Source organism: Octodon degus, unplaced genomic scaffold (assembly GCF_000260255.1).
Source record: "Octodon degus isolate 3935 unplaced genomic scaffold, OctDeg1.0 scaffold00004, whole genome shotgun sequence".
Classification (NCBI taxonomy): Eukaryota; Metazoa; Chordata; class Mammalia; order Rodentia; family Octodontidae; genus Octodon; species Octodon degus.
Genome location: NW_004524580.1, coordinates 32,820,078 through 32,834,377, shown reverse-complemented (window position 1 = coordinate 32,834,377; position 14,300 = coordinate 32,820,078). Strand labels below are relative to the sequence as shown.

General features: G+C 54.3%; 1 protein-coding gene and 1 long non-coding RNA gene across 5 annotated transcripts in view; one reads left to right on the top strand and one right to left on the bottom strand.

Annotated features, from left to right (window-relative positions):
* LOC111817158 overlaps positions 1-1,901 on the bottom strand; it is a 14,619-nt gene extending 12,718 nt beyond the window's left edge. For 2 of the 3 annotated variants that reach the window (XR_002821414.1, XR_002821413.1), the window contains exons 1-2: positions 1,772-1,901; positions 1,441-1,594 (exon numbers count right to left, since the gene is read on the bottom strand). This is a non-coding gene — a long non-coding RNA (uncharacterized LOC111817158). Of the gene's footprint in view, positions 1-208; positions 662-1,440; positions 1,595-1,771 lie in introns of those variants that run through there. The other variant, XR_002821415.1, reaches the window with a different exon arrangement.
* A 161-nt stretch (positions 1,902-2,062) lies between these two features.
* The window catches only part of Appl2 (adaptor protein, phosphotyrosine interacting with PH domain and leucine zipper 2), a 38,999-nt gene continuing 26,761 nt past the window's right edge, over positions 2,063-14,300 (top strand). For both annotated transcript variants that reach the window (XM_023717066.1, XM_004623857.2), the window contains exons 1-2: positions 2,063-2,226; positions 7,548-7,646. In XM_023717066.1, the coding sequence (XP_023572834.1) occupies positions 2,173-2,226; positions 7,548-7,646 (153 nt within the window). In that variant the 5' untranslated portion in view covers positions 2,063-2,172. The remainder of the gene's footprint in view (positions 2,227-7,547; positions 7,647-14,300) is intronic.

Genomic DNA, 14,300 nt, shown 5'->3' with positions numbered 1-14,300 from the left:
CTCCAAATGCCTTCAGGGCAGGTTTGGCTGGCTTGAGTTGTGGGGATCGAACCACAGCAACCTGAGCCTGACTGCTTTGTTGAAGCAGCCACTTAAAGAGCTGAGCTAAGGGGCAGCCCCCCCGCCAAAAAAAAGTATTCTTAAGTAGTCCATAATACTGGTAAAGACAGCAAAATGTGAGGCAATGTGGAACGCTCAGCAGCCTGTATTTATTACATGAATGAAAGAATGAATGATTGGATGGAGTCATGAAATGGGTTAAAACAATTTTTAAGTGCGCTGTTGTAGTTCACATTTCAGTATGTAAGCTGGTGTTTTGCACTTGGGATCCAGTTTCCCATAGAAACAGTTATAAATGTTCCTTAAGTGCCAAGAAATTGCACGGAGGAGATTTAGCCCATAATGTAGTAATAAAATGTATAGTTTCAAGCAAAATAGTGGTACGACATGGGCTCAATAATTTTGAATATTGGTGCTTGAGGAAACCTAGTTTTAATTAGAAATGAGATGGTTCTTAGAAAATAAGGAGACTTTCAAGACAGAAAAGTGTCCCTTCCAAGGTTCCGAGGGTGTGGCCTCTCCTTAGGGCCTGATTTGAAGTGATAATGTGCCCGTGTCCTTTCCCTTGGTATAATCATTGCCTTGGGTCAGTCTTACCATCCTGGAGAGAGAAAGAAAAAGCTTGAGTCTGGCCTTGGGGAAGAGGACTTTGATCTGGAGAGAGTGGGCTGTGGCATGAGCAGAAATCAACTAAATGGTACTTGGCAGAAGGAGGAAAAGGGACCAACGTGGTGGGAGCAGGATTCTACCTAGAGTGTAGAAGGAAAACCTTGGTAAAAACCATGGTAGATGGCAGCCACGCAATAGCTCAGGGCGTGCGGCACTGCCCAGAGCCCAGGAAATGCGACGCTGGCGTTTGCACAGCACAGGACGCCCGGCTGCCAACTCTGAGGAGCTCACCTGGCAGCTTCCCTTGACACAGCTTAGTGGTTTCTGCCGAATGCACAGTTTGTGCAGCGGCGACATTTTTCCTGTTGATTTTCTGTTGCATACAATTACTGACTCCTAAGCAGGAACTTCAGAGACTCTTGCCTTTCACATAAAAAGATGTCACCTTCCCTCAGCAGTCTCCGTGTCCCCCTCCCCCTGCCCTAAAGCTTGTATGACCATGACCAAATCGTTTCATTCACTGGGATCCATTTTCTCATCTTTAAACGACAACACCGAACTAGACTATCTTTCCATTCCAACTCTAAAATTTGATCATAAAATTCTCCCAAGTGAAAAGAGGATGGAATCTAGTTATCGTGGTCCAAATCAAACAGCTGTGACTTCCAAAACCAGTTGTTTCTGAATGTCACAGAAGATTCAGAGCCGGTGCTTCCTTCCAGACTTGAGGGACCTCTCCTCTCAGAGGGGTTCCAGGGGACTGGCACTTACCTAGCAGGGCCCGCGTGAGAGGTGAAGGGTTGTCTTTCTGTTCTAGTCAGGGTGAGAGTCCGGAGGGTGGTGCCTATGTGCTAGCCCAACTACTTCCAAGGCTGCTTCAGGAGAACTGCGAGTTCGAGAGCGCGACGGACAGCTCAGGGAGACCCTATCGCAAAGTCAAATAAGAGAGGAAGAAGGAAGGAAATGAGGAGTGTAGCTCAGGGCTTCCTAGAGCCAGTTCCCAGTACTTAAAAAAAAAAACAACCAAAAACAGTGTGACTGACCAGAACAGTGGCAAAACGTGTTTCAATCTCCTTCCTATCAATGGTTTCTGGGCACTCACAGGCAGATAAAACTCTGCTTCCTACCCTCGAGATCCCCCTCCTCGGCTCTCTGGCACAGACCCCAAGGGAGAGGACAGTCCTGCTCACAGAGCTCCCCTCGCTCTAGTAAGAAGGTTCGGCACCCCGCGAGGGGCGGGGCTTTCCGGAAGTGCGGCCGCCACACTTCCGGTGATGCTCCCGGGCGCTCGCCGCACTTCCTGTTGATCTGCCCTGGCGGGGAAGGGGCGCTGAGGAGGGCGAGTGGGCGTGGTCAGATGTGGGGGCGTGGCCATCGGTGGAGGGGCGGGGCCCGGGCCGGAGCTGCTGCGGAGCCCTAGGAGTGAGCGCTCGGCTGCTTCCCCGAGTCCGGTCCTCGCTGTCCACGTCCTCGGCCCTCGCCCGCCCGCCCGCCCGCCGCGCCATGCCCGCCGTGGACAAGCTCCTGCTGGAGGAGGCCTTGCAGGACAGCCCCCAGGTACCGCCGCCGTGCCCTCGCCAAGGCGGGGGACCGAGCTGGGGACGGAAGGCCGCCGCGGCCCAGCCTGGTGTCACCGCCGGCCTGTTGGGCTGGGTTTGATGGGGTATCCGGGGAAGAAGCGTCGCCTTTTCCTTTCCTTTCTGGCCCAGTGCTGGGGATTGAACCCAGGCCCTTCACTCTGAGCTCCGTTCCCAGCCCCGCTCTCCCTAAGTTGCCCAGGCTGGGCTGGAACTTGCAATCATCCAGCCTCAGCTTCCCAGAGGGCTGGGATTCCAGTCGTGCACCACCCCAGGCTGTGCTTCGCGTTATCTTCTGTAAGACAGGGATAATAAAGTACCGGGTTAGAATTAGGTGAGGAGTACCTGTGGAGTTCTGATCCGAGTAGGAGGTCTAAAGACCTCCCGCAGGTACTGCCCTCACTGCTGCTGCCCGGCTGAGGTCTGGTGGATTTGGGGCGCAGAGCGGAAAGCGGAACGCTGGATCCTTTTCCCAGGCATCCCAGGCCGCGCCTTGGCACTGTTTACCTGTGGAGAGGAGATAGGACACCTGCCGCTCTGCCCTGGGTGTCCTGTGAGCTAGGGCTGGGAACAGGTAGACCGGCGCTGCGGTGACGTCAGTTCGCCCCACAGCACACCCCTCCTGGGCTTTGCTGTCCTTTACCACTTCTCCTCCTTCCGGTCTCCTCTCCTGGGTGTGCATTCCTGAGGTGTTTAAATAGGCATCTTTATTTTTCCTAATTAAGTTTATGGGTACAAATTAGATATGCACAATGATCACATGCAGCATAGCAAATTTGTACCTGTACACACACATAGGCATCTTTTGTAGCCTGTCATCTCAATTGCCCCTTTGGGTTCCCTCCCTGTTTCTCTGGTGGGGTGGCCTGGCCCAGCCCTGCCTGGGGGGCCTTTGTCCTTACCTACGTGCAGTGTCCATCTCTGCTGCAGACTGAGCCACAGGTGGGCACCCTGTGTGCTGTGTTCTGTGATCCCCCACCCCACAGAAGCAAACTGTGGTTTCTTCCTGTGTGAGCTGAGATCCTCAGGGCCGACCGCCTTCTCAAAGGCGGCTCTTATGCAGCTCTGGACATGGGGTGCTTGGATCAGAGCCCCGTGGGAGTGAGTATTTCACTTATCGCCCCACTGAGTGGCGTCTGAGCCTAAGTGTGAAGTTCCTGCCCATCCTCTTGGTGGGTATCCTGGGTGCAGGATGCGCCGCTTTCCTAGCCACACCTAGGCAGCGAGGAGGAGCTGCTGCTCTGAGCTCCACCTGTCCTGGCCAACAGATCGCGGGCTGAAGCTTTGGCTGTCACAGAGTCAGGCAGGCCCTGCTTCTGCGGGTTGAGGGGGTTTGCTCAGCTCTGAGGAACGAGAAAGACAGAGTCAGGCAGGCCCTGCTTCTGCGGGTTGAGGGGGTTTGCTCAGCTCTGAGGAATGAGAAAGACAGGAGAGGAGTCAGCACAGCCGGGCTGCGATGTCAGCTGTAACCTGTGTGTCATGTGCTTTGGGCAAGTGATTTCATTGCCACCCTGCTCCCTCTGTAGGATGAGGACCTGAAGCGGGTGGCCTCCAGGTCCTGTAGAAGCTCGAAGTCTTGTGGTATCCGCAGAGTTTATAACTTCGAGCCTGTGTGCAGGAACAGTTCAGAGGCATTGCCAACCCTGCTTAACATTCCTTTTTAAAGTTTGTTTCTCAAATTGTTTTCTTTGAGACAGAGCCTCTCTTGCAGTTCTGGCTGGCCTTGAAGTCACTAGCTAGCCCAGGCTGGCCTGGAGTTCCTCCTGCCTCAGCCTCCCTAGTGCTGGGATTCCAGGCATGCGCCACCATGCCAGGTTCAATGTTCCTTTCAATGTAGGAAGTTAGTTATTGTGCTGAGACTTGATTGTCACCCACTGAGGTTTTGGTGTGCTGCTGCAGAGGAGAGGCTGCATGGTAGGATGGCCTCTAATGTCACCAGAACGCACGTGGCCCTCTCAGGTGCATGGTGTGTGCCAAACACGGCCCCGCACTCCAGAGAGTCACGGATGTGGAGCTGGAAACAGTTCCTTCATGTTATCAGAAAAGAATACACGCAGCGGCGAAGGCCTGGGCCCCGCCACTGTTCCAGAGCTTTATGGTGTGAACTCACGAACTCTCCCAGCCCTTGTTTGACATAGGCCCTCTATGAAGTGACCGGTAGGGTGGAGAGCTAAATAGCATGCCCAAGATGGGGTATGCCAACATGACAGCAGCAGGAGGGGAAGCCAGGCCCCAGCTCAGAGGCAGAGATCACTGCAGATACCCAGTTGCCTCACCCCCAACCTCGCTGTCACTGCTGACCTAAAATGATGTTTCTCGAGGAAGAAGCATCCTAAGAACTCGTGCGCTGTTTGCGTCCTCTGGTTTGGCTGCCAGCGGCCGGCCGGGGGGCTGCTCTGGCAACCAGGTTACAGAGGACACAGGAAAGGTGCACAAAAGCTTTTGTATCTGAACCCAGTGGCCCAGGAGGAGCCGAATGGGGCCTCGCCCTCAGCTGCGGCTATTCATTTCCTCCTCTTGGGCTTGCAGCGCTGGGGTGTGGAGACAGAGCTGGTCTGTGTGCGCACGCGGGCGCTGTCCTGCTCTCCCTCGGGACTGGTGGGTGTTGGAGGTGCTTTGCGTTGGAGTCTCTGTCCTGGCACTGCCCACAGGGAGTGTGACCATGAAGGGGACAGGCACACCTGCCCGCGTCAGGGGACAGATAAGGAGGCCACCGTTTCAGCACAGCGTGTGCCTGCAGCCAGGGTCGAAGGGGACACAGCAGCAGCTCGCTCTGGACTCAGCTGCAGAGGCACGCGGCTCGCTGCTGTTAGCATCTTGCTCCGTGTGCGTATGAGCACTTTGTTTTTAACCTTGACGCTTTGTAACATAATCAGCTCTCTGAAAATGAGAACATTCACTATCCCAGCTGTTGAGAATGTCCAGGGCTCTCTGACTGGGCAGCTCTCAGTTTGATTTTGCTCTGAGGTACAGCAGTGCCACCCCAAGTCCTGCCTCAGACGCTTCGGAGAGGGTGGCTAGCACAGAAAGGATGGAATTCTCCTGAATGTGGCCCACGGCAGGATATTCACCCTGTCTGAGCCTGTTTGGACTGGAAATAAAAATCGCCCCTGGAAGCCAGGCGAGGTGGCTCATGTGTCATCCCAGTGCTCGGGAGGCTGAGGCAGGAGGATTGCCGGGACTTCAGGGCCATTCTGGGCTGCATAGCAAGACCTTGTCTCAAAATAAAATGTTTTACAAGGCGACTTGAGTTGTTTTGGAGGGTGACTTGTGTTCCCAGCACAGCTGGAGGTGGGGACACAGGCACAGTGGCCGGCTGGGGGAGAGACCACGCAGGGTGCATGAATGTCTCCGCAGTGTGTGTTCTTCAGGAATGAAGAATTCCAGCTCGGTGTCTTTGCTCATGTGCGGGTTGTCATTTTTGTTAATGAATGGAATAAAAGAAAAGAGGAAAATATCAGAATGCACACTCATTCTGTAGATATTATTTGATGAAGCCTTTGTTCAGGCCCTGGTGTAAACTGTATTTTGGACTGTGGATTTTAATTTAATTTAATTTTTTTTTTTTTTTTTTTGTGGGGGGACAAGGTCTTGCTGTGCAGTACAGGCTGGTCTTGAACTCACTATGTAGCCTAGGCTGGGCTCAAACTCATGGTGATGCTCCTGCCTTTGCCTCCCAACAGCTGGGATTGCAGGCATGTGCTACCATGTCTGGCTAGCTTTTAATTTTAGAAAGTTGGAGAAGGGCCGGGGAGATAGCTCAGTAGAATAAGTGCTTGCCTGGCAAGCGCAAAAGCCTGAGTTCAATCCCCAGTTCCATTAAAAAAAAAAAAAAAGAAAGAAAGAGAGCTGGAGAAATCTTCTGACAGGAGTGGTGCACTGTCCCAGTGCTAGGCTTTTGGTTCATGCTCACGAGAGCTGCTTTGGTCACCTGCTGTGTGCCTCGTGGTTCCTGTGCTGGTGCTGGATGGCCCTGGGGACACGTTAGCTGGCCGCCCTGCCCAACAGGAGGAGCACACACTGCTAGGAGGGCCCAGGGTTTGTAGGCAAAGTTGAGGCCAAGTGAGTGGGCTCAAGGGCCCAGCACGTGGATGCACAGGGGACCCCTTCGGCAGCAACACAGATGCCCTGTCCTCTGCCTTGGGCCAGATGCAGAAGGACAAACTGGAAATTCATCTGCAGGGGACAATGGCCCATGAGCTGGTCTCTGTGGACTTGGGTACCGCAGGGCGCAGGGCTTTTCTGTAACCCCACTCCATCCAGGCCTGCAGGCTTCTCTGAGTTAAGACACCGCCAGCATCGCCTCTCCTTTGTGATTCCCATTGGGCTGACACAGTTGCTGATGTCCTGGCGCGGCACCCTTCGGTGACACCGTGGCACAGGAGACTAAGCCACCCGCTGTGCACACATGTCTCGGTGCTAGTGCATGCCCCGCACCAGCTCCAGCCCACCCAAGGTCGCCCTAGCCCAGGAGCTGCACCCCATCAGTGGCCCTCCTGAAGGATGGGGCTGGTTGTGAAACTCATGTCCCCAAGTCTGTGAGTTGATTGAATAAAATAAGACAAAAACCAGGGAACTGGCCCATGGCATCTTAAATGTTCCACAGGATGTCACACAGCGCCCTGCGGCTGCAGGGTGGCCACACACAGATGGCCCTGCCTTTCGTCCCTGTGGAGGCTCTGTTGTGTCCCTGACAATGTTTTATTGGCAGAACCTCACCAGCGCAGAGGTGGGGCTGACGGGCAGGCAGACCTGGCCCTCAGTCTTGGTCTGTCTGTCCACGGTGTAGCGCAGGCCTTGCCCAGCACAGTGGATGCAGGCATCCGCCTCCACGCCCTGCCCCACCTGTCTTAAGGTTCGAGCAGTTGCTTTTCCTTCTTGGAGCCAAGCACACATTGCCTCCGGTCTGGCTCTCTCTGAGCGTTGAAAGGTTCAGAAAGGAAGCCCTTGCTGGGTGTGGTGGTACACGCCCCTCATCTCAGCACTCAGGAGGCTGAGGCAGGAGGATCGCTGGGAGTTTGAGGCCAGTCTGGGCTACATAGTGAGACTGTATCACAAAAAAAAAAAAAAAAAAAAAAAAACCTGAAAGAAAGGATAGAGAGAGGAGGCAGGGAGGGAAGAAAGAAGGAAAGAAGGAAAGAAAAAAGGAAGGAAACGAAAGACAAGGAGCTATCTTGTAGCTCCTCACCTATGAGAGGAAAACCAGAGAACTCCCAGGCTCCATCCCTCCCTGTTGCGTGCACATGCAAACTTTGACTTGGAGAAGCAGACTGACCCCTCCCCGTCTCCCTCTCCCTGCAGACCCGCTCCTTGCTGAGTGTCTTTGAGGAGGACGCTGGCACGCTCACCATCTACACCAACCAGCTGCTGCAGGCCATGCAGCGAGTGTACGGGGCCCAGGTAAGTCTGCCCTTCCCTGGGGGGTGAGAAATCCCATTCAGAACAATAGTTAAAAAAATTATTTTTTGAAGTTTTTAAATGTTTAACCAGGCACAGGTGGCACACACCTGTAATCCTAGCATTTGGGAGGCTGAGGTGGGAGGGTCCCTGTGAGGTCCATTGTGAGTTCAAGGCTAGTCCAAATTACATAGTGAGACCCTGTCTCAAAAAAAAGTTGAAGGGGCCGGGGAGATGGCTCAGTGGAATACGCCATCACTTCCCTGGCAGGCGCAAGAGCCCTTGTTCAATTCCCGGTTCCACAAAAAAAAAAAAGTTTATAAATTTGAAGTAAAATCAGAATTATTTTACTTAGTTCTGTTCACCTCAAAAAAAAAGACAGTCTCCTTGAGAAAGAGTCATTTTCCTATAACAAGAACTAGTTGAGAAGGACTTCTAACTGCTTTGAACTTTTTTATTGGGAGGGGAGGATCTACAGGATGTTCAGGGTCTCACTACTAGATCGGACTCATAGTGATCTGCCTGTTTTCAGCCTCCCAAGAGCTGGGATTACAGGCTTGCGCCACCACGCCCAGTCAGTTGCCATCTAAGCATACCCTGGGGGTGCGGCTGGCAAGGCAGGACCAGGGCTCAAACCCCCAGCCCCTGTGCCTGCTTACAGGTGCTTTAATCTGCTGAGCTATTTGGCTGGCCCTTTGCTTTGAGCTTTTTTTAAAAAAATTCAACCATGGCTGGGGAGATGGCTCAGTGGTCTAAAGCACCTACTTAGAACAAGCTCAGCTAAAGCACAAGGACCACGGTTCAATCCCCAGCACCACATGCCAGCCAGCCCCGCCCCCTGGTGGGCTGAGCCGGTCACATACACACACAGAAATGAATAAAATTAAAAAAAAAAAAAAAGCCTAAATGGGGAAAACACATGAAATTATCTTAATAAGATATAAAACTTTAAAAAAAAAAAAATTCAACCACAAGGGCTAGCAAGATAGCTCAACAGACTAAGTGCTCACTTAGGCCAGCTCAGGGGCCAGGGATTCAATCCCTGGCACCACATGCCGTGCCAGCCCTGCCCCCAGGTGCACTGAGTCCCAGTGTGGTGGTGCATGCTTGTAATCCCAGCACGGGGAGGCAGAAAACAGGAGGATCACTACCAGTCGGAGCTGCGTGGTGAGACCCTGCACACACACACACAAAAAAAGAAAAGAACTAAATTCAACCCCAAAGGGGTCTCCCTGACCACAAGTGCATGAGGGGGCTCAGCGTGGGGGCCTGGATAAGGGCAGTGTGCCTCTCGGGCTCCCCTCAAAGACTGGAGCCACAGCTCTGGGTGTGGGGTGGAGGCCTTCTTTTGAGGAACAAATGCCTCAGGCTTGCAAGCGCATGAAAAAGAAGTTGCTGAGCAGCAAAGAGGAAGCTTTTCAGGATCGAAACATGCCGCGTGTGTCACTTTCTAAAGGGAGCTTGGTGAGCCTCAGATGCAGGGCTATGCTGCCCGTCGCAGTGTGGGCAGTCGAGCCCCCTGTGACTCCTCTCGGCCGAGCCGTGTGACTTTCTGGCTCTGCTTCTCCCTGGTAATCTCTGAGGCTGAGCACCACCTGGGCAACCATGGCCCTTCCTAATCCCATCCGGCTGCTATTACATTGCCACCACCCTCGTGTCGTCACGCACTGTCTTAGGGCCTGTCACTCCCACGCGGGAACGGTGTTGTCTTTTTCACAGGGAGCGTCCTCTGGGAAGGGCCACGGACGCCAGCAGCAGTAGAAAGGTGCCTCACCAGCTTTGTGGAGCTGTGACGGACGCCTGAGGAAATTGGTGGAGAAGCAGAGAGCTTCGCTTTGGCTCCTGGTTTTGGGATGCCCCGCCCCGATCTCAGCCTGTGGCTTTGGACATGTGAGACTGTGTGTCCTGGTGTGTAGAAGCTGCCATCTCAGGGTAGCCAGAAGTGGGGGCAGGCCTAGGGCCCAGTGTGCCCATCTAGGGCACTCCAGGGGCCTCAGCCTACAGCTGGGCCCCACCCCTGAGGTTCCACCGCCTCTCAGTGGACACAGGTAGAGACTGAACCTTCCACACATGGGCCCTGGGCACACTCAGTGTCCAGGCCGTCACCACAGAGGCCCAAGGAAGGCGATGGTCAGAGCCGAGCCAGCTGGCGCTTCGGCAGTTTCGGGGCTCTGGCATGGATTCTTTTGTGGAAACCCCACAGCCAGCCTGTGCATGTGGCAGATGTTGTCATCGTGCCTTTGGATGGGGCAGCAGACTGCAGGGTCCTCCACATGTACAGCCACTGCGTGTCAATGAAAAATAAAAATAGATTTAAAGAGAGTTTTGACTGAGACGTGGCGACAGACAAGAGAACGTGGAGAGAGGCAGGCATACGTGTGTGCGCATGAGTGTGTGGATATGCGGTGTGGCCAGGATGCCTGCGCACCCCTAGCAGGAGAGACTGGTCCAGAGGTGTCTGGGGACATGGGCGTGAGGAGGCCCTGTCAGAACTGGATCAGGACTCGAGGCCAGAGATTGCGACCTGCGGACTCGATGGTGCACGGTCACCCCCACCCGAGTAGTGCACTGACGGGGGCCAGCGCGAAGGCCCGGAGAGTGTGCTCGCTTGAGGTTCTGCTCGCCTGTCTGTCTGGGTTAGGCTTGAGGAACGTGAGCTGTGGGCCAGCTCTTATTCTGAAGCCTTGATGATCTGTGTGGGTGCTTTGTGTTTTCCCTAGATATCCCAGAACTTTTCCCCTGGACTTTTATGTCTGAGCTCACTGGTGCGCCAGTAATTTGAATGTTGTCACGGATTGAATTGTCTCCTCCTGAAGGCGAAAGGCCTCCAACACAGGGACGGTGCTCCCTGCCTGCTGCCGCCCGCACCTCAGGGCTGCCCTCTGCTGCCTGCTCAATCCTTTATTTGGAGAGCTGAAGCTCTTTTTCTCTCTCATGAATTTTTTTCCCTGTGAGCCAAAAAACTAGGTTTTGCCAAAATTAAGTAGGTCTTGCATTCCGAGAGGCTGGAGCCGCTTTGAGTCCGCAGCGCGTGACCGTCACGGGGCTTCGGGGCCGGAAGCCTCCTGCTGCCTGGCTCCCGCAGCACCTGCTGTGCAGATGCGGGTCCACACCCGCGGGGCGGCTCACTTGCTTCGCCAGGCTTATTTGAAGGCTTAGAGGTTGTGTTTTGTTCCTTCTTAATTTACAGAGGAAAACATGTGAATCTTGACCAGTAGCTTTGGTGTTTTAAGATAGTGATAGTTTTCGGTATTTGCATTCAGTTTCTTTCTGAGCTGCGTTGTCTTGGTCCTTTTGCTCCTTGGGGACTTTGTGCTTGGCCACATTGAATGAGAGGTTTATAGTTTCACTTTAAAGAGCAGGCACCTAGCAAGACATAGTTTGTGTTGCAACTAGCTTTGTGCTGCTGATAAAAGATAAACATTCATAAGAGATATTTAAAACATTATGTGGTAAATTTCTGGATCATGATACCCGGAATGTTTGTTGGCTCGTAGTGAGAGAAAGAGGCTTGGGGAAATTGTACATTTTATCTGGCTAAGCTCTGGAGAAAAGTTGAAGGCTATAAGTGGCTTTCAGCATTTTTGTTCCTTCCTTTATTTGGCTTTTGCTATGCAGTGCAGGGTGGCCTTGAACTCACTGAGCCCAGGCTGACCTGGAAGTCACAGGGTCCTCCTGCCTCAGCCTCCCCAGGGGTGGGATTAAGGGTGTATGCTACTGCTCCCTGCTTTGTGTTTACAGTAGTGCACAGAAGAGCCACATGCCAACCCAGGGAGCCCCTCCATGTGGTCTCCTTTCACAGAGGAGTGGGTGAGCTCCCAGGCAGGAAACTCATGGCAGCAGCTGGAGGCCACGCAGCTGAAGAGTGGCAAAGCCCGAACCCAGCCTTTGAGTCCAGAGTTGTCCTCCCTCTGGTCATAGTGCAGGCCCTGTGACACATGTGTCCACCGTGTTGCTCCACACCCCAGTGGGTCTTTCCTTGTTCCACTATTTGATACCCATTTTACATATCTCTGTTTTTAATTTTTCTTTGTGTTATTTAGTCCGCGTTTGTAGGCCACACGATTGCATTCCTTGTGGAGCTGTGCCCACGCATGGCTGCCGTGGTCCTTTCCCATCCCCTCCCATGGCACTGTAGCCATAGGGTATGTAGGGACTGGCTGGCACAGACAACCTTCACAGTGGTGAATGCATGGGGTGCGGCCCAAGACCCCGAGCCCACAGCCCTGTATTTCAGTCTGGAAGCGGCCATGCTGTATGGCTCTGAGGAGGTCAGTCTGGTGGCCCGGGCTCCCTGTCGGTTGTCAGAGCCATGGTGCCATTCACGGGGAGCCCGGGAGCCCGTGGCCTAGAGGATGCCAAGCTCTGCCTGACTCAGAGGCTCCTGAGCTCCAGGCCCCCAGGCGGCCGCGCCTGTCAGTCCCCACCATGGGCCTCCCTCCCCCACCCCTTTTGTTTTTCCAAAGCAGGATTGAGTTCAAGGCCTTCACGCTGAGCAACAGCCCAGCTCTTTGTATTTTATTTTGAGTCAGGCTCTCACAGAAGTGCTGAGTTGCCCAGATTGGGCTGGGACTTGTAGTTCTCCTGCCTCAGCCTCCCAGAGTGCTGACCACGCCCTGCTCACAGTGGCCCGGGAACCTTGTCCCCAAGGATCCTGGGACAAGCCCCGGCTGCCTGCCTGGCCTTGGGTGTCCTTCTGCCCTGGGGCCTGGGGCCTTCCCACCCTGGGGGTCCTGCCACACTCTCTGCAGTCCCTGTTGGGTCCCGATGATCGCCTCAACAGTTCCTGGGTCACTTTTGCTTTCTGGCCTCGACTGCTGAGCCTTTGCTCTCCAAATGGGAGCGGTTCTGAGTCCCTGAGAGTACCAGGTTTAGGGCAGGGAGGGCAGTGCTGAGTGAGGGTGTGAACACGGGACTCTCCGCCTGGACGTGGATGCTGTTGTCGCCCGAGCCTGGATCCCCTTAGTTCCTTGGGGTACCCACACTGGAGGCGCGATTCTTTTTGACTCCTTGCCACCCGCCTTTCCATGCCAGACTGCCAAGGACGGAGGGCCCATGAGCGCGGGGGTGGGCTCGGGGCAGCGGCAGTTAGGAGGCTCCTGTGCCGTAGTGCGGCACACACTCTCTAGCTGAGGGCCTGCTGGCTGCCTGCCCCGTGTCTTGGCAACAGCCCCGGGAGGTCCTCTCTGCCCAGGAGCTGCTAGGAGAAGCCTACTCGGGTGCCATCTTTTTGGCTTGCTTTGGTTTTTGCAGTGCTGAACTCGGCAGAGAAAGTGGAGCCAGGAGCCGTCCCGGGGCCTCATGCAGGGTGCTCCAGGCCAGGCTGTAGTCAGCAGCAGGGCACCTGCAGGGGTGGGAGGCCCTGGGCTCTGTCCCCAGCACTGTGGAGAAGAAGTCACCTTGACCTCCTCGCAGAATCTGAGTGTTAGGCCACCTCTTTGTTGGGCGTCGGCTGGGAAAGCGTGAAGTTCATGTTCGCATCTGCAGGCCTTAAGGCCTCCTGCTCCCCTGGTTATGAGCTAGGTCTGAGGGCTGATCCGAACACACAGCTAATGTTTAAATAAAACTTGATTGCAGTAAAGGACACATGAGGCCGGAGCGCCCCTCACCTGCGCTGCTCACACTCTTACCCTCCCTCTGACACACTTGTCCATCATCCTTGCCACTTTCTGAAGCAGTTCTCCAAGCCTTTTGTGAGTGTCTTATGAGGCGTGAGCAAAATATAGTGAACCCTTCTGCCAAGTGCCATCCTTGAGAATGGCAGGCTTGGAACGACATCGTGGTGTCCTTGTTTTCCTGTCCCACTGCTATCACAAAATACCCACACCCACAGATAAAGCAGGAAAGGTTTATTTTGGCTCACAGCCTGTAGTGGTTTTAGCCCGTGGTCAGCCGGCTCGGAGGCAGGGCGGCAGGGCAGAGGAGGGGCAGTCGATGGAGGGTAGTGAGCGCTGGCTGGAGGGAGGAGGAGGGAGGTTGACGCGTCCAGGCCACACCAACATGGGCCGCCCCTTCACACCAGGCTTCAGCTCCCAGCACCACACCCAAGTCTAAACTCATGGTGGACTGATCCAGGGTCCCCACCCATGATCCAGTCATCCCCCAAAGCTCTACCTGGGAGCACACCCGGAAATAAGCCATAGTAGTCCTCATTCGTCTTTTTCACAAGATCTGCCACCACGTGGCTTCTAGCTCTTTCCCAAGGTCAAAATGACAAGGAAGGTCAATGTTTCAAATCAGTTCAGGAAAATCAAGGCAGCCAGAAAGCAGCTAAAGACCCTCAAGAGAGAAGACTACAGAATTGCTGCAGACAGGGGCAGGAACAGTGGGATAAGCATGTTTGAAGCAGCAGGGAGAGCTTTGAGGGAAGTTAAAGATCTGTCTTTTACTTTTTAAAGTCTTAAAATTCTGAACATCCGCTGCCTTTCTTCCATCACCCTTTGCACAGCTTTGGGCTCCAGCTGGCAGCACAGGGGGTCGGGAGCTTGGGCTTTGGGGGAACCTCCCTCCTCCTCCCTCCAGCCAGGGCTCGCTGCCCTGTGCCAACCCTGCCTTTCCATGTCCCCGCACCTGAGTTGTACTAAGCTGTGGGCTTCCTCTGTAAACCTCAGCATCCTGGCTTGCCACACAGGACGAGAACAGTACCTGCCTCGTGGG